This window comes from Branchiostoma lanceolatum, chromosome 13 (genome assembly GCF_035083965.1).
Source record: "Branchiostoma lanceolatum isolate klBraLanc5 chromosome 13, klBraLanc5.hap2, whole genome shotgun sequence".
Taxonomy (NCBI): Eukaryota; Metazoa; Chordata; class Leptocardii; order Amphioxiformes; family Branchiostomatidae; genus Branchiostoma; species Branchiostoma lanceolatum.
In genome coordinates this window covers 913,347-932,031 of record NC_089734.1, presented here as the reverse complement: position 1 = coordinate 932,031, position 18,685 = coordinate 913,347, and the positions used below count along the sequence as shown (strand labels likewise).

The 18,685-nt window shown below is 42.6% G+C and overlaps 3 protein-coding genes across 6 annotated transcripts in view; 2 read left to right on the top strand and 1 right to left on the bottom strand.

The window, feature by feature from the left end:
• Window positions 1–5,274, top strand: part of LOC136446808 (neurofilament heavy polypeptide-like) — a 57,716-nt gene extending 52,442 nt beyond the window's left edge. For 2 of the 4 annotated variants that reach the window (XM_066445400.1, XM_066445399.1), the window contains exon 6: window positions 3,567–5,272. In XM_066445400.1, coding sequence (XP_066301497.1) covers window positions 3,567–4,457 — 891 coding nt within the window. In that variant the 3' untranslated portion in view covers window positions 4,458–5,272. Of the gene's footprint in view, window positions 1–3,566 lie in introns of all 4 variants that reach the window. The other 2 variants (XM_066445402.1, XM_066445403.1) reach the window with 2 other exon arrangements.
• A 3,248-nt stretch (window positions 5,275–8,522) lies between these two features.
• Window positions 8,523–12,136, bottom strand: LOC136446809 (enkurin-like). Its single transcript, XM_066445404.1, has 5 exons — window positions 11,845–12,136; window positions 11,293–11,438; window positions 10,601–10,830; window positions 10,048–10,182; window positions 8,523–9,351 (listed from the first exon to the last, which is right to left on the bottom strand). The coding sequence occupies exons 1-5, from the start codon at window positions 11,976–11,978 to the stop codon at window positions 9,166–9,168; spliced, it is 831 nt and encodes a 276-aa protein (XP_066301501.1). The 5' UTR covers window positions 11,979–12,136; the 3' UTR covers window positions 8,523–9,165.
• A 602-nt stretch (window positions 12,137–12,738) lies between these two features.
• Window positions 12,739–14,978, top strand: LOC136446973 (tripartite motif-containing protein 2-like). Its single transcript, XM_066445633.1, has one exon. It carries the CDS (start codon window positions 12,795–12,797, stop codon window positions 14,976–14,978), a length of 2,184 nt encoding a protein of 727 aa, XP_066301730.1. The 5' UTR covers window positions 12,739–12,794.
• The last annotated feature ends 3,707 nt before the right edge of the window (window positions 14,979–18,685 follow it).

Here is an 18,685-nt window from a genome sequence, read left to right as displayed (position 1 = left end):
AAAAATCTGCAATGGAGCAAATCCAGAAAATAGTTGATGTAGATGGACAAAACAAAATTTTCAGGCCATGTTAAATTGCCAATTAAAGCATTTCTCTGATTGCATGCATGTTTATGATCGCTTTTGGTGACCAATGTTGAGTTGCCTCGTATCCAAACCTATCATACATGTAGCTTGGCAGTAAGGTTACTGAGAAATGAAGCCATCAGAAATCTGCAGTCGTAGCAAATTCAGAAAATAGTTGATAAGGCGAAACAATTTTCAGGCCATGTTAAACTGCAAAAGCATATTATAAGCCTTTTTTTCTCTCATGTCTCTGATTGCTTGTTGGTTTCTGATTGCTTTTGGTGGGTAATGTTGAGAAGAGGATAGGGGTACATCTTTTGAACTCAATTGTAGTCAGGCAGATAATGGCCATTACCACAGGCGCTTAGTTTTGTGCTGTTTTTTGTTAATTCTGTTTCTTCTATGTTTCTAGTTTGGCGTTTTATGTATCTGTTTGGCGTGCTTTGTGAACGTTTGTAATGAACTCTGTGAACGTTTGTAATGAAACCTGTTCCCAGGGCTAACCCTTTGTAATAGCCTTTGGCTAGTTGGGAAGCCCTGGCTGTACTTTGTTGCAGTCGAATAAATCAAATCAAATCAAATCAAATCAAATCAATGGCCATTGTTAAGCTGCAGAAGCCATAGCATGTAAGAACACCTGTCAGGGAGATATTGTAAGTTATTATAAGGGAGAGAGTGGACGTTGTGGGTGAATTGCCGTTTGTGAAAAAAGCACCTCTAATATCCTAATAGTATATGTTCTATCAACCTGATGAAATTATTTTCGGTGGTCTTGAAAATTTGGGTAAGTCCAATTTGTGTTGGCTTTTACAGTTTAAACTCCACTCAGAATTGCGTATGATCTCTCCCTTGCTCCTCCACGAATGACCAGCAAAGCGTAATCTGCTCTCGCAGATGACTTGAGATATGGGGGGTTAAGGTCCTCGTATAGTACATGTAGGTCCTTTGTGGGATGTTCTTTCCAAGATATATTCAAGGCAGCATGTAGTAACTTAGTGTAGGTGCGGTCCAGCGTATTGTAACTTAAGTGTCCATGCGTTGCTTCCGTAGAATGGCAATCAGGCCGATGAGTTTGTCCGAACCTGTGGAAGAAACTGGTCTTGGAATGGTTCCAAGCACGGAGAATGAAGTGATTGAGAGTGTGTGAATCATCAGAGGTGGCGATATAAAAGCACCGCCCAGAGACGGCGATGTGAGCTCTGGGTCGGCCCGGCTTTTATTGTGCTTTATTGCTGAGTGGTGAACCCTGGGACTTTAGGCTGTGTTGTGCATGTAAATTTGTACCATAAGTGCATTAGGGGGATCTTAGTATAACAGCTTGTTGCAGTGTCAATTAACTAGATTTGCAAGTCCTCAAAATAGTCCCATCAAGGCCACACATTTATTACTACCTTCATTTTCGGACATTTTGAAGTAAAAATTTAGCTAACGGTCAAGATGAAAACAGAAGGCTGGGAGGAAAACTTGCATCTTACTTCATGTATATTCACTCCCTGAAACTCTGTGTACAAAACAAATGAGCCCTCATGCAGACTCTGTTTTCATGGACTGTAATATTTCAATTTAGCACTATTTTCCTGGTAATTCATCAAAAAAAAGCATTTTTACATAATTATGATTAGTTTTAGACTGTAACTTTGTTACTTGTTTGCATTTTCAATCCAGTAGCTGCATATATTGAATAGTAATAATTAGGTACCGAGGCATGTTCAACTATTGTAGGAAATGCAATATTCTAAATGTAGACTTATAGTGTGATGATGGCTTCTTTGATCACCAGTGCCAAACCAGACAGATATATTATGGTTTTCTGTCTTAGCTCAACTGGTAGCTGCCTCACACTTGAGCCCCTGGTGACAATTACATTGTACTTGGTAAGTAGGAGACCCCGGTTCAATCCCGGGGTAGGATATCTTGGTTGGGACTTCACCCATCCTTCGGAAGGGACGTAAAATGGGGGTCCCATGTTGGACTTGGAGGAGGTGCCTTGAGCATGTAAAAGGGGGTTGAAGGGCTTAATAGCAGCCCCTCCCTGTAAAATGATAATCTGGGAAGAACCTTCATAAATCTTATAAAAAGTTCATATTTGGCTTTAGAATGAGGATGTGACAGAGGAAAAACTTAACACACACACAAAATATATCCCTCAAAATGCAGGAAATAGTGTTTTTTTGGCTATGAATTTCAATATTTTGTGTGGGAAGATGCCAGACTGACCCAACCGTTATCATGTCTTTGGCACTCCGCGAGTGACTTGCGCTGCGCAAAGTTGGTAGTTCTGTACCTGACCCCTACGCTGTGAAAAAATCCTGGTGAGAACACTGCACCAGTTTTATGATGTCATATGTAAAAAGTACGCAATTCAGCCTACGGCTGCGAGGTACTTTACATGTCCTCATCAAAATGATCAAATAAAACCCTTCATTCATTCAAAAATATACCCTGCACCTGAAACTTCCTGCAAGGAAACTTGCTGCCCTGCGTGCCACTAGGCACCACAAAGGTCTGAACGAACGTTATGCTACTACCCCAAATCTCCCATTCTAGCAGGTCGTCTTAATTAATTTTCTCTGGTTTCTTCATCGATCTGATGCGTCAAAAGTCATTAATACTGATCGGGAGGTCATCTGTCATCTGAGTCACTCTTTATTCAACAGAGAGATATTAGGACTGCCCCAAATTATCAACTGTTTTCCTTTAGATCTCCCCTTTTGGCAGAGCGTCCTAATTTTTCTCTGGTTGCTCTATCGATTTGATGACTCAGAGACAGAAATCAGTGAAAACATAGTTCCAGGGACGTCGTTCATTGTCTGAGTCACGCTTTGTTGAACTTTGAAATGTTAGGACAACTACAAATCATATAACTGAGATTATTGGAGGAAATGCTGCATACAAAATGGAAGGATGAAGATATCTCCTTTTGTTATCAAAATTTCTAGACTAGACGGATAGATTTTTCCTGTTGATTTCACAATTATATAATGGCTAAGCAAAACTGACGAACTGTTGTCATTTATAATCAACAGTGGCATCTCTAGTCAATATATCTCCCCATTGCTGTCCATTGTTCAAGGCTTTTTACAATATAAAACTCGCACTTTTCAAACATTTTTTTACAGGTGTGATAAACTTTACATAGTATTCCTTTTTGTACATTTTGCAAATAAGGTAACATTCTCTTCAGATCGATACCATGTTACCATCCCCACCATCAAAACCAAACTCAGATCATCACAAATGATTCACTCTGTTGAACCCTGAACTCTCTCAGTGAAATGACCTATGATATGGTTAAGAACTTTATATGATAGATATGTTTTGTTGTATTCCATGTATTCTTGCCGTCCCCAGCACTTAGTAAGCTTGTCCTTTGTAATTTGCTAGTTGGGCAGACCTGGCTGTATATATGTCGCTCACAGCCAAACCTGTATTTAGATAAATATCAATTAATCAAAATTGATTTACCTCTAATTAATCCTTTGTCTTCTCGCCCTCTCCAGGCTGGGTTCAGAGGTCACCAGGTGAGGAAGGGGATGAAGAAGGACACGCCGGCCGAGGAGACTCCCGCCGCTCAGGCAGCACCTGAAGACGCCAAGGAAGACGCGCCCAAGGAAGACGCACCAAAGGAAGACGCGCCAAAGGAAGACGCGCCAAAGGAAGAAACACCCGAGAAACCTGCAGAAGAAAAAGCTGCAGAACCGGAAGCGAAAAAAGAGGAAGAAGAAGAAATAGACATTGATCTAAACGATCCTGAGACGGAGAAAGCAGCCTTAAAGATTCAGGCCGGCTTCAAGGGCTACAAGGTGCGTAAGGGCATCACTAAGGAGGAACCTGCCAAGGAAGAAGCTGCCAAGGAGGAGACTCCTAAGGAAGAGGAGAAGCCTGCTGAGACGTTGGCGCAACCTGAAGTCTCCGAACAGAAGGAGGCGGAAGAAAAGAAAGAAGAAAAGGAGGAGGAGGAAGAAGTAGACATTGATCTAAACGACCCGGAAACGGAAAAGGCTGCGATAAAAATCCAGGCCGGCTTTAAGGGCTACAAGGCAAGGAAGGGCATGAAGCCGAAGGAGGAAGAAGCTCCGAAAGCTGAAGAAAAGACGGAAGAAAAGGCGGAAGAAAAGAAAGAGGAAGCAACGACGAATCCTGAGAAGGAACAGCCGGCTGCGGGTAAAGAAGAGGAGGAAGAAATTGACATTGATCTAAACGATCCGGAAACAGAAAAGGCGGCGATAAAAATCCAGGCAGGCTTCAAGGGGTATAAGGCAAGGAAGGGGATTAAGAAGGAGGAGGCACCAGCTCAAGACGGCGCCGAGAAACCTGTGGAGACGCAAGACGATGGAGAGAAGACGCAAGATGCAGAGAAACCAGCTGAAGAAGCGGAGAAGACGGAATAGATCATCACAAGACGAAGTTGGAGAGGTTGTTGTAACGCTGTGAAGAATCTTAGCAATGGAGACGCCAGGCAAAGTTACTTGTTTCTTGGACCAAATAAAATTCCAAGACGACAACTCGACAGAGAAAAGTGCCAACCTTGTTGTCAAGGAAGGCTAGACATCCGGTTAACCTTTAGCACGCTGAAGTAGCCGTTTGGCACCCAATTCTCTATTGGTTACGGAGTTAGGCAGCAGGGAGAAGGTTAATAAGATTCGCAAGGTAACAGTTGCTCAAGCAACTGGATAAAATTTGGAAACGGTCAGTTGACTGTCACTTTGCGTGTCCGGATTAGAAAATGTCTGCAGTTTTGACGCTGACTGTCTAGTTGTTCTCCTTTTTGAAGGTCTGGGAAACAAGAAATTTTGTTGGTGTGGCCAGAGGTGTCCGAAGAAAGGGTTATGTGCAAGTTAGACTTGGTGTAATGATTAGAACCGACAAAAGAAAGCACTGTGAGGTACAGGCGAGAAGGAATTTTTCACAAATCAGGAAATTCAACATTCCAAAGGAGAATGATATAATTTGATGAATTTGAACTTGTAGAATTCCGTATTTATACTTGCATTTTCCACATTCCACTTTGGGTATGGCAAGATTATGGGCCATATGAGAATACACTGCCCCTCCCTCTAGGATGTATTTCAATCAAGTGGATGTGATTTGAAAAATTTAATCCAACTATTTTCACTGCCTTGTTTTTCCCATTTTCTGCTTCAGCAAGGTTTGAAATGTCAAGATTCCCCAAATGCTCTGCCAAAAAAAAAAAAAAGTTTTAGCAACTTTTACATGTCAAGCACGCTTGACTGCTTGCTATATAAATAAAAGGTGACTTAATTAATAATATTGTAATCTCCAAGCAGATCTACACGGGGTGCGAAAATCGTATATGCTAGCCAGAGAAGCTCCAGTCAGCCAGATAAGCTCCAGTTAGCTTATCGGGCTGACTGGAGCTTCTCTGGCTAGCATATAGGTACGATTTTCGCACCCCGTGTAGATCTGCTTGGAGATTAACTTTTTTGGTGCCATGAACTTCAACCCACTGTGATAGGGTGCATCTAGTAGGTGCCTCCTTTTTGTGACAGGTTGCCAATCTTCTTGTAGCCTGGGTACCATCCTTTGTACAGTATTCACTGGCTCAATTGTTTCACTTGCTAACCATGGCTAGATTAGGTTAGCAAGCAATTGAGTCAGCGGTTACCACAGAGGATGGTACCTAGGCAGGGCCGGCTGTCTCCCGGACCCGTCCCTCCGCACCGTGCCCTCCGTCCCAGGACGGAAATGTGCTTGTCGGGACGGAAAAATATGTCTCCCTGTCTGTAGGCCTGTCAATGGGAACTTCATGACATAAGATTGATGGAGATGCATTTTGTAGGCTTAGAATGACAAATTTAACAACGAAAATTATAACATTGGATCTCAAACATTGAGTAGGATGGACAAAAATTTAAAACTGGACTGACAGCCCTGTGCCTAGGCTACATTTTGTGTCCCTTGCCAGCAAAAGCTATACTGATAAAGAGCAGCCTTGATGATGTCAAGACAAAGATTAACTTGCAAATCGGATTGAAATTTCTGGACTTTCCTCTTCTTCGAATCTTTAAGATTTCCCCCAAACTGCTGGCAACTTCTTCTCTTCATTCTTGGATCGGTAGATTTTAAAACCTAAAAAATAATATTGTAACATCCGTTTGTCTGGTCCAGAAATATGCTGTTGTCTTGTCACACTTTTAGCTGTGTCACCAGATATACACAAACAGTGAAGGAGCATTTTGCCAACTGCAAACTTGGAATCCGAAATCCGAGTGTCAAAAAAAAACCTTACCTGGCCAAAGTTTCAGTGATTAAAATCCTCAGTTCATGTATGTCTGGCGCCACAATTTGACACCAAGTATATGTAGCTGTCAAAGTTACAGAAAGATGAATTTTTTCACCAAAGAGTTGAATCCTCTTGTGACTTGAAATATAATATAAAAAAGGTGTTTTAGACCACAACATCTGTTTTTAAGACTGAAACTTCGAATCATGTAAGTTTGCTGCAATCCATGTTGTAAGGTTGCTTTTATCGGTAGCTCACGTTGTAACAAATGCCTCGAATTTGTACAGAAGCACACAAAACTACGTACTGACAAACGCAGTGTCATTCAGGAAGAAAACAAATAGCAAACCCCTGCACTGTAAATATATCTGTCAGCAATAATTATAACGTCTTTATGAATAGTTTCTGATAATAATTCTTATATCAAATTTACAGTAATGTTATACTGTGACACCTTTTTCCATTTGTAGTAGAAGTAAGTAAAAATCACTGAAAGGTAAAATTCCTTTTTATACGTGTACATAAGATTAGGAGACTTCAGTTTCTGTGTGTTTTTGACGTATACAAGAGAACTTCAACACTTGTGGAATAAGAATTGAACCTTTCCAATTGCTAATATATATATATAGAGAGAGAGAAAATGCATGATACACTTTGCTTAGTATCACAATGTTGACTTTGTAGTTGTATTTACACAAGTTCTGAGGATGAAGGCTGGAGGGGGGGCAGAGTCATTGCAGTTCTGCCCACCTCACAATGGAGCCGATAATAAAGGAGGAACTGTACTCATGAGCTCTGGTCATGTTTGGTGATGAGTCCAGGTAATCTTTATGATGTGTGTGTGTGTGTGTGTGTTTGTGTGTGTGTGTTTGCGTGTGTGTGTGTGCACGTCTGTGTCTATATATGTGCATGTGTGTATGTGCATGCATGACTTTGCATGGCTTGTGTGTTTGTGTGTGTGTGTGCATGTGTGTTTGAATGTGTGTAGTGTGATGTGTGCGTCTGTGCACGTGTCACAGTGACTGTTTGTGTATGTGTGTGTGTGTATGTATGTGTCTTTGTGTATGTATGTGTTTGTGGGCTGTGCATATAACGTTATGTGTGACTCTATCTATACGTGAGTGCCCAGGACCCCACCGACATCAGCAGCAGGTGGCCAGAGTATCCAGCACTTTAACAGGATCAAAATCAGCTGCCATCTTGGTTTCACACAATCAACCACAACCAGGAGTTTCTTGTATTTTCCTTCCAAAGTGTATACAATCATGTAGACTCTATAGAGCATTTAGCTGTGCCATTTCATTTCAATGCATTGTTGAGAGGATACCTTGAGTGGTGCTCATATTGGAGTCAAGTTCTGTTTAGAAAGTAGAAGTTCAAAGACTATGAAGAACCCTCTTTGGCCTTGTTGAAATGTCGTTTGAAGGAGAACAAAGAGGTCTCGGGTTACATGAAGGACCTTGTTTCCGTTGACAACAATCTACAGGCTCAAATTACAATGTTTCTCTTGACTGATAGTTGAATTTGGCATTGAATATGAGATATTTTGTTACGCTTTTTACATCCAAGACCTTTACACAATGTGATAGCCTTTTTTTGCTACAGAATAATTTCTATAATGACATTTTTTTTCAGTCACTTGACTGCAGTAAAGTTGTCACGGACAAAGAAACCTCAGCGTTATTAGTGGTGCAACACAGAAAACAGCAAAGACACAGTTCACTTTTTACTATCACAACTTTTATTTTCTCCTTATGTACATATTGAGAGCTGTAGGGTATATATACAAATCTGTGTCCTAAATACTTTGTAACAAATTTCACAAGAACGGAGTACTAATATAACCAAACAGACCATGTATAAAATGTTTCAATTTGCTAAAACCCTGTCTAAATTGTGGACAGTTGATTTCAACGAAGGCACTTGAGTGTATTACACTTGATACTGTGCAGTTTACAAAAACATAAGGCACTTTTGCTACAACAATCTTGCTGTAAGTGTAACAGTTTTATGTTTTAGGCACTCAACATTGGCAACTTCTACAATAGGATTACACGTGATGGCATTTTTGCTACAAAAACCTTGCTGTTAGTGTAACGTTTATGTTAGGGTGCACTGAGAATTCAATGTTGGCAACTTATAAAGCAGCGTAGTGCATGTTTACCCTAGCTGGAAGTCATTGTATGTACATGTTTCCAACCGTGTGATTACATGCATATCAAGGCACTATAATTGTAATAACAATAGGATATTAGATGGTTCGTCACATTGAAAAGATAAGTACATGTCATTATGCAGCATTGTATTATGAAAGTTTAACATTGTATTATAAGTACATGTCATGTTAGAACTTCACTTACTTTTGCCATTTTCTCTCACAGAATTCCAACAAGTACTCTTATAATAAGCCACACCAATTTATGTACTTGGTTCTCCGACATTTTGAAGGAAAAGTTTAGATAGTGGTCAAGACAAAAACAGAAGACTGGGAGGAAAACTTGCATTCCCTCCCTGAAACTTTTTGCACCAAGGTACAGCCCTCACACTGTGTTTTTATGGTAAAATTTCAATTCAGCATTATTTTTTAAAATCCGAAAACCAACAAATAGAATTGATGCGGCCATACCTGTAATATGTCACGATAATCGTAACAGTTTTTCCCCCACAACTCAAGATTTCTGTTCAGTGGTTTGCGACATCAACAGATAGTTTTGTACCTCTCAATAGCTTCTATGTAATGTTAGTACATGACATACTTTTGCCATTTTCTCCCACAGAATTCCAACAAGAACGCTTACCGGTAATATATTATGATAATCGTAAACCCTTTGCCCCCCACAAGTCGAGAGTTTTGCTCAGTGGTTTGCAACGTAGATGGTTTTGTGCTTCTGGATCGCTTCTATGTCTCTTTCTAGCTGCTTCATTTCCGCCTCCATGCGCTCCTTGCGTGCCTTCTTGGGTGCGGTATCCGTGACGACAGAGAGACCCTGGTACTGATGGTGGAGGAGCTCCCAGTTATCCTTCAGGCCCTGCAGCATCATCTGAGAGGGAATCACACCAGACTTAGTCTAAATACTATATTCACACGGTCAAGTTTACCAATGAAAACACATAATAAACACTCATAATCAAAGTTGAACTGTGACACAGCTATCTGCAAAAGAGATTCATGCAACCCTTGTAGTGCGTACTTTGTGCAAAGATGACCTTCACTACGGCAAAAATTGGTTGAGGCAGACTGTAACTCTGTATTGTCTCAGAACTTTAAATTTACTTCTCCATTTAATGCTAGGGCCACATTTCCAAACCGGGGCCCGGCCGGGCTGTTTACGTAAAATAAAAATTCCTATCAAAAAATGTACACAAATCATGCTCATAAATAACAGTTTTTGGCGACGCCTCAGGTGCGAGCCAAATTTTTACTATATTGTGTGCAGATTGCAAGAATTCTAGGAATTGTACAGGAATGTGAAAGTTCGTGGGACGATAACTCAAGAATGCATGGATGTATTGTCTTCATATTTTGTAGGTGGGTAGGTCTGTGGGAGACTTTATAATGATTGGATTTTGGCCCCCCTAGCAACTTTCTATGGTACGTTTATGTCTTTTGTTGTCTTTTATGTCATACTTATCGTTCTGGCAAACTGCCCGGGCCGGCTTGGAAATGTGACCCTCACATTAACAGGAATCACCACCAACTGTAGTTTACACTTAAAGAATACAATAGACAAACTCACTTGTCTCTCGGCCTCTGACAGTGACTTCATGGCGCCTCGTCTGAAGTGTTCCTTCACGTAGGCCTCATACTCCTCCTGCGCTCTCTGTACCTCCTCCTTCCTTCTGTTCAGGTACTCGGGAGTCTTTCCGTAGTCCTGAGGAAACAACCAAGAAGTCTTAGGAACCTCCAAGGCATACAACTGTCTACAAGTCTGGTGAAAGTCATGAAAATTGTTAGACGACTCTCCAAGAGCCTCATTAACATATCTATTCATAGTTTTGGTATAAAACCTGGTGTTCTCAGTCCTATCGTTAGTCACTGACGAAAGACAGTGGATACTGTCTGAAACGTCTGTTTCAAAATCTTATCCAGTTGCTTGAGTAATTATTTTTGGTGATTCTGTTATAGTTTGTCAAAACACTTTATTTTGTCACTGACGTGAAAGACAGTGGATACTGTCTGAAACGTCTGACTGTTTCAAAATCTTATCCAGTTACTTGAGTAATTATTTTTGGCGTATCTTATTACCTGGATGTCTAACCTTCATCAACGTATAACAGAATCATGCCCACCTTTTTCTGGACATATTTGGGGTTAAGCCCGGAGGGGTCCAGGTTGAAGGTTGCTCCCTTGGGCGTGTCCACGTACTTAGCGACGGGTTTCTTGGGAACGGACATGATGTTCTCCACCGCGTTGGTGGTGATGAAGTTCTTGTTGGTCTGGAGTCCCATCAGGGGTTTCTCCTCCTTCCTGGGCACGGCCGGGCGGCGACTGTCCTCGTCTGGGTAGTGGAACTCTTGCTCTGGAGGGACGGAAGTTGCGTAAGCCAGGGTAAGTTGATGGACAAAGAATCAACGCAAATAAAATTTAGAAATTCCTCTTTGAAATTTGACAGGAAACATGTTGGATTTTAGGCCCCACATCTGTAATCTCCAAGCAGATGTTTGGATTGAAGATTGTATTTCATGATATTCTAGAGCTTGACGGTTGAGGCTATTGACAGGATTATCCTGTCAGCGGTAGAAAATTTGCACTGCTGACACTAGTGACAGGATCATCCTGTCACTAACCAATCCTTTTCTGGGGCAAGGGGGGGTGCCAATTGTCATAAAACAAGGTTTACTTGGGGAATACTTGGTATACAATCTTGCCTTCCAAGCAGATTCACATTATGTCATCATTTCTGCTTCTAGTTGAAATTTAAAAGTGGTGACAAGAAATTTCCCCTGTATAAATAAAATGAAATGAAAATCGATCGACTTACTTGGAGGCAGCTTTGGTTCCTTCTGGTGTTTCTTGAGGAACTGTTTGGGAGGGCTGACGTCCACCTTAGCTGGACCCATCGTCTTGGCAGGAGCCTTGTCTTTCTTAAGTTCCGTCTTCACGGTGCCCTTGAACTTGGACGTGTATCTATGAGAAATATAAAGGCAGGGTATGACTTAACTAAAAACAATTATACAGGCATAAAGCAGTAACATAATTTTCAGGATACTGTCATTAGTGCTTATCATTAATTGAAAAGTAACGAAGGTACATAGTTATTTTCAGGATACTGACATTTAACTGCTGATAATTACGAATCGTTGATTGTTTTTACATCTTGGAGATAAGTAAACAAAACAAACATGTTGCGATGTCCAAGACAATTTTCCACATCAAAATCGAAAAGTAATGTTTTGCGTTTGTTTATTTTCAAACCAACAACAACTGTCGTTTCACTAACAGATTAACAAACTCTTACACCAATAAGGTACACAACAACGTGATCTAAAACGTTGACAACTCAAAATATCATATTTGAATGACGAAAACTTACCCTGCATTTTTTATAATTCCAGGTTTTCCTTCCACGAACCTGGCAGGTTTGGATGGTTTGATTTCTTCCCTCGGTATGAGGTTATAAATGCTCTCCTCTGGCGGCGGAGGACGTCCATAGTATGCCATCGACATCTTAGAAGTTAAGTCTTACTCTAATCACCGAAAAATGCTCCTTAAAACTGCGGATGTCTAGGATATCCGTCCGATTCCTTGCGCGAAGTCTTCCTGACTACCGCACAACAGAACGCTGTAATCAAGACGGGCTGAGTTGTCAAACAAATACCCGGTTGCCATGGGCGACAGGCATGCGCACTCCACGATCTCTGTGCGTATTTACGACATGCCGCACGGCTGATGGTGGGATATTTACGACAGTAGTGACGTATTGCGGTACTTCTTTCCCTTGATTTTACCTGCTGTTCTAAATCATGTCGCTAGAGGTCACCTTTGCAAGGGTAATTCTCCTCGAGGATTACCCTGTCAATAACGCATATATTTGCACTTTTGACAGGAAATCATGTAACTTACAAGTTAAAGGTTAAAGTAAAGGTCCTTCCTACACCAAAGGTGTACAGGGCGGCGCCCATCTCCGTTTCAATAGCCCTTGGGTCACACAAAGTTCAATCACTACTGGATCCTATGGCAGTGGCTATTGACATGATGATCCTGTTGGCAGTGGAAAAAATTACACTGCTGACAAGATCAACCTGCCAATCTCAGGCTTTTATATAATTTTTTTTTTTTAGAAAAGAGAATGACTTCACCACCGTCCAATGGATGAGGTCTTTGCAGTCATGTGATATCAGTCACGTGACCGAAACTAGCTTCCAAGAACCAGACAGATTGTTCAGTGCGACGAGAAGAGAACATACGAGTAGTACGACAAGCGGCGGTTCAACATACAAGCTGACGCACTTACGTGTACCTTTATAATCGTCCCAGATCAAGATGGCAAGCAAGATGGCTAGCGACGACGACTTTGGCGACCAGTTCCTGACATGCTCGGTTTGCATGTTGCACTTCCGGGACCCCAGAGTCCTGCCATGTTTGCACACATTTTGTAGGGAGTGTCTGCAAGAATGGGCCGCCAAACAACAGCCGCTGGAGTGTCCAACCTGCCGCACACAGGTCAGTCTACCAGACCAAGGCGTGGACGGACTCAGGACCAACTTCTACGTCAACAACCTGCTGGACTTCGCGGCGGCCAAGAAAGGGGCGGGGCCAGGTGTGCCGTGCCAGGTGTGCGAGGGGAATGTGGAGGGGTCAAAGTCTTGGTGTGCGGATTGCGCTAAACTATTGTGCGAATCGTGCACACTGTTACACCGTAAATTTCCACTATTCGAAGATCACGAAGTTACCCCCGAAAATACACTCAAGGCAGAGAAAGACGTGGGCAAATTCCATCGCAAGCGACACTGTCACAAACACAAGAAACAAGAACTGGTCTTCTACTGTGAGAGCTGTAACGCTTTGGTTTGTACGGCATGTACCGTGGTCGACCACCGGCCGGGCAAAGATCACAACCCGGTAGAAATCGCCACCGTGGCTCAGAGAAAGAAAGAAACTCTGCAAGGACTTCTGCAAGACATGGGCCCACGTCTGAAAGAAATTCAGGCATCAATCAAGGAAGCTGAAAGGAAGATTTCAAATTTGATGCCCTCGAAAGAAGCAGCCACAGACCAAGCCAAGGCGTATTTCCGCCAACTTGCTGACCTTCTGCAAAAGCGTGAACAGGAGATTTTGAGCCAGATTGACGAACAGTGCCGAGCCGATGGCAAGGCTCTACAGACAAAGAAGGAAGCGATAGAGTTTGAGTTGGCCGGACTGACGAGCGCACAAACGTTCTGTCAACAAGCTGTAGAACACGGAAGTGACGTGCACATTCTGGAGGTGGGAAACCAAGTCCAAACAAGGGTAGAAACTCTGCTGGCAAAACAACTGGACCTGGAGTCCAACTGGAGCGAGTTTCAGTTCGTCGAGAACACGGCTGTTTCTGACGTCGAGAAAGAAGTTGAGAATTTCGGCGGCGTAAAAACAAATGTCGACGTTTCCAAGTTCCAAGTTGCTGCAAAGCCAGCAGTTCAGGGATTTGCGTGCATCGCTGAACTGACGACAACGAACCAAGAAGGCCGTCCGTGTGTTACTAACAGTAAAGCCGTCACAGCCAACATGGAGGACCCGTCTGGAACTGAAATCCCAACACAACTACGGATGAAGAGCGAGGGCGTGTGGGAAATCTCCTACGTACCCAAGGTCACGGGCAAACACAGGTTAGAGGTCAAAGTCAACTCACAACACGTGACAGGAAGTCCGTTTGACGTTCCAGTAAAGGGGAAGGACACACCTGTGCTGACTATTGGACCGGAAGGCAGTGGGGTGGGGGAACTGGACGGGCCGGTAGGGGTCGCTGTTGATAAGGACGGTAACATTGCTGTGGTAGACCAGGGCAACAAGCGAGTTCAGATATTTGATACAGACACAGGAAAACCCTTGAACAGCTTTCCTGTTGATGGTGAGTATCCATACGGTATTGCTGTGGACTCAAATGGGAGATTTCTTGTGACGTCGGTTAAGAAAAATCTAGGCATAAGACGTTACTCGAAGGAAGGCGAACTTTTGAACACATTCAAGCCAGACCGCATGACGTGTCCAGTCGGAGTTGCAGTTCTGCAGGACGGCCGCATGGTGGTGGCGGACTTCATACAGCAGTCGTGTCTCCTCCTGCAGCCTGACGGGAGCCTCATCCGGGACATCGGCAAGGGGCTGTTACAGTTCCCAGAGTTCGTCACGGCAGACGAGTCACGTGGTGTGGTGTACGTCACAGACAGTGGAGCACACAAAGTGTTCGCATTTGACCTTGGCGGGAACCTTAAGTTCGAGTTTGGTAAGGAGGGACAGAGTGATGGTGAATTCAAAACACCAACAGGTGTCACAATAGACCCGGCAGGTAACATCATTGTAGTAAACATTGATGACCGCCGTCTGCAGGTGTTCGGCCCTGACGGGACGTTCGTTCGGACAGTGACGATAGTCAAGGGCGGAGGACCTCATGGAATCGCGCTGACTCCTGACGGCTACATAGCTGTAGCATGCTTCTGGGGACATTGTGTAGAAATGTACAGGTACAAGTGATAAAAAACGTTCCGGTATTAAAGGTAAGGTAAAGCAGACATCCTCAATTGAGGTTTTGCTTTACCTATTTATTAAAGGGGCGCTTAAAAATACATCTGCGAGGTCAAGCCGAGAAAGAGACAAATGCAATACAGCAGTAGATTCGTCACGTGATTAAGAAATAATGTACGTCACAGAGCGCATCTAAGATGTTTGATCTTGACAGAAGTTTAGATTTGAGAACGATGAAGAAGAAAATGCTCTTGTTGTTATTTTAGCCTTCCACGAAGAATGATGTAACGTTGGGTAACCTAAATTCGTGGGGTACTTAAAGTCGGGATTTTTCGAAAACGGGGTATTTAGGGATATGTGCTAGATGCAAAATCAGTTATAACGCCAGCAATGCAAAGCAGATAGACTAACGTATTCAGAACACTGGCTGAAAAGCTTCGATAACCATGCATTAGAAGTTGGCGACGTCAAAAACTCTCCGTCCCTTATTGACAGAGTCTGGGGGCTTCGTGGGAGAATCACCCAGCACGGTTGTTCGCTGGTTTATAAGACAAATGTCACATCTCCTGCCTGCTAAACACAATTATTTATAAGACAACTTATAACAATCTCTTTTGCTAACCTGCAACTGGATTCTAAGTGTGATCAATCACCAAAACTCCTCTCTGTTGCTACAACCTACGGCACGTGTATTTTCCCGCCGCCATGTTGTTAACCAGAATCCTGTTGTCAAGCAGACGACAAAGGTTTGTGAGGAACACTTTTTGTCTAAATGCTGCGTGTGATAGTGGACTGAGGAAGATATTTTCCTCAAAGTTTGCTCCTAACACAACAAGGAACACATGGACATAGTGGTATTACCATTGCTACGGCATCCAGCTAACTTCCCATGAATAATGTAACGTTACACGTTGCCCGATGATGACGATGGGCCGACTTTGAGTGAAGTTCTACCGACTCAACACACGGGTTGTTCCCGAACTGGCCTGATGTGTGCGGTACGGCCGTTTTTTCGTGTATTTTTTTTACTTGGACACGTCTATATCCATAGCACTCTCCTCAAGCCAAGGATAGAACGAATAGCTGCTGTATAAAATGTGATTAGCGGTAAGATATTCAAGACGAATCTTCTCTCCCGAATTAATGTGCCCCCCTGTCCGACAGCACCGTAATTGTGCGTGCGGCGGACGGTAGTTTGAAGTTGAAATATTATGGTGTCAGCACGACTAGAGACAAAATCTACCATATATATGATTAGTGCAAAGATAGTACATGATACTGACAGAATAATAGAAAAAAAGGATGGTTTATTGTTCTGCTAGATTGATTTCAGTCAACCATTATCGGAAAAATCCCGAATTTAGGTTACCCAACGTTATAACTAGTATTAGTCCAAAATGTCAATAGTTAAATGTTTGGATGCTTCTAACATTGATTGTTTAATGCCTGGGATTTCTGTTGACATACTAAAGTTTCTTCAATGATATTTCAGAGTATACTAAGGTAGGGTCGTTTTCGATGGCTACATATCTAGCAGTAGCGCAACTAGCAAGAGATGTTGTCTAGATTTGTACATGTACAGATGCATGTAATTAGACGTAATATTCGAGACAAACTCGCGTAAAACCAGAATCTTTCATGGAGTCTTTCTTTGCAACTAGTGACCACTGGTCGGTTCTTGTTTCCCGTTAGCCATGAACCTCCAATACGTACTTTATTTCACAATGTAACTTTTTAAATCATTATTGTACCTAAGTTGGTTTGCACCTTTGCATTATATTCTATGCCTTCCGTATGTTTTTGTTTATGCATGCCTGCAGGGCACATTGAAAACCGTCCTTGTGGTGATAGGCTTAGCCCTGGGTAAATAAAATGAAATGAAATTAAGTAAGCGGCACATTGCAAGTCACTACAACACTCCAGTCAGATTTGCTTCCATTAACCTTAAGCTGCCAGTCCCGGTTTAAACAGGGATACAGAAATATGCCTTATGTGCTGGGCCCAGTTATAACCGGGATAGGGTATTCCGCAGAACAAAACAGCTTTGCGTGCGCGTAGCGCTCGAAGCCTGGAAGTTAGGAGAGTTAGGGCCACCGGGTATTTCGCGGGTTTCGTGAGGGAGGTCAGGGGTCAAACATTTTTTTATTTTTACTTGGCTAAAAAAACTGGCAGCTTAAGGGTTAAAACCACAGAAAATGATGGTATTTTGTGAGGTATTTACTGATGTTCAAGGCCATTAAATATTTTCTGTGTGAAATCAGGGTCATGGTTCAGTTGTTGTTCATTTTGTAGTGCCCAGTGACACATAGATCAGCAAGATTCGTTGCTGTAGGTGGGTTTTGTTTTTACTGGGAGGGGTTGCTAGCCTTTTCCCTTGGCGTACCCGAGGCACCTCCTCGAACACGGGACCCCAATTACGTTCCTTCCGATAGACGGGAGCAGCCCCAACCGAAATGTCCTGGCCCAGGATTGAACCGAGGTCTGTAAAAGAACAAGTAATTGGAACCAAGAGCTAACTGAGAGGCAGTTGCAATTGAGCTATAGGGACGAGCCTACATGGTTCAGTATGTGAGTTTTTGCGGTGCATACAGGAAGGGTCTGCCATTTCTCCAGTAAAACAAGGGTATACATCGAGTACATTAAGAGTTCTCACGTAAACACTTTTTTGATGTTTCTCCCTCCCAGCCCAGATTAACTTATTTTCCAAGAAAATTGGTCTGCCTCTCGCAGAAAAACAAAATGCCATTCGCACCACCTAATGCCACGTCATCCCTCCAAATAAGGGAAAAAGTGGCCTTACGTCGTCAGACTAATTAAGGCATTATTTGCTATATTCATATATTTTCTCACTATATCATACACTGCGCGACGTTTGTCTGCACAGTACGGTCGAAATGTACGAGCAAGCAGAGCCGGTCCGGTCCCCTTTCTCCGGCCCCGGCAGCGGCCAAACCAGCGGGCCGCCGCCCCAACCCCCTCCTGTCCATCAGGGTGGCTCACTCGGGCGTGGCCGCCATGGCAACGGCGCTTCTGACAAGATAGAAGAGGAAAAAGAAGCGTCTTCACACACGTACGAAGAAGCCGAGGCGGTGAGACGTCACGCAACGTACACGTCTGCAGGTAGCCGACTGTTTTATAACTTGCCTTTTTCATTGTGTATCTTCAAAACCAGATGAAAATATTTTCCTTAAGAGAGGGTGTATGATCATTTACCAATCGTAAATCAATATCTTGAAAATAAAGATTCTGTTTGTTTCAATATTCATATAAAATGAAAAGTAAATACCGCCGATTACCACAAAACCCATTGAGAGAACACTTCTTACATTACGTGTCTCATGTACAAATCCTCAGCAGGAGACGCTAACGTTCTCACATCGAAAGGCATTTTGATAGTTTGGTGGAATTCAGAGCTTCGTCAAAGATACACTGTTCCCGCAACGCAACGCCGAGTCCTCAATCCAGGCTTGGCGACATTTTGTTTTTGTGTTCTGTAGCTTATTTGCTTATTCATTTATTAACATGTAGAGCCGTCATATATATTCAACGTCTCCATTCCTTCGCCAAGCGCTGTTGTTTGTAACTATGAAAACACCTAATCTGTATGATATATGATTTGAAATGTGCACTTTAAATGCATATACCATAAATATGAATTTTTTTATCATTTGCTAATCAATTTGTACAGCCTTTGTTGCTTAGATATGCGAATATTC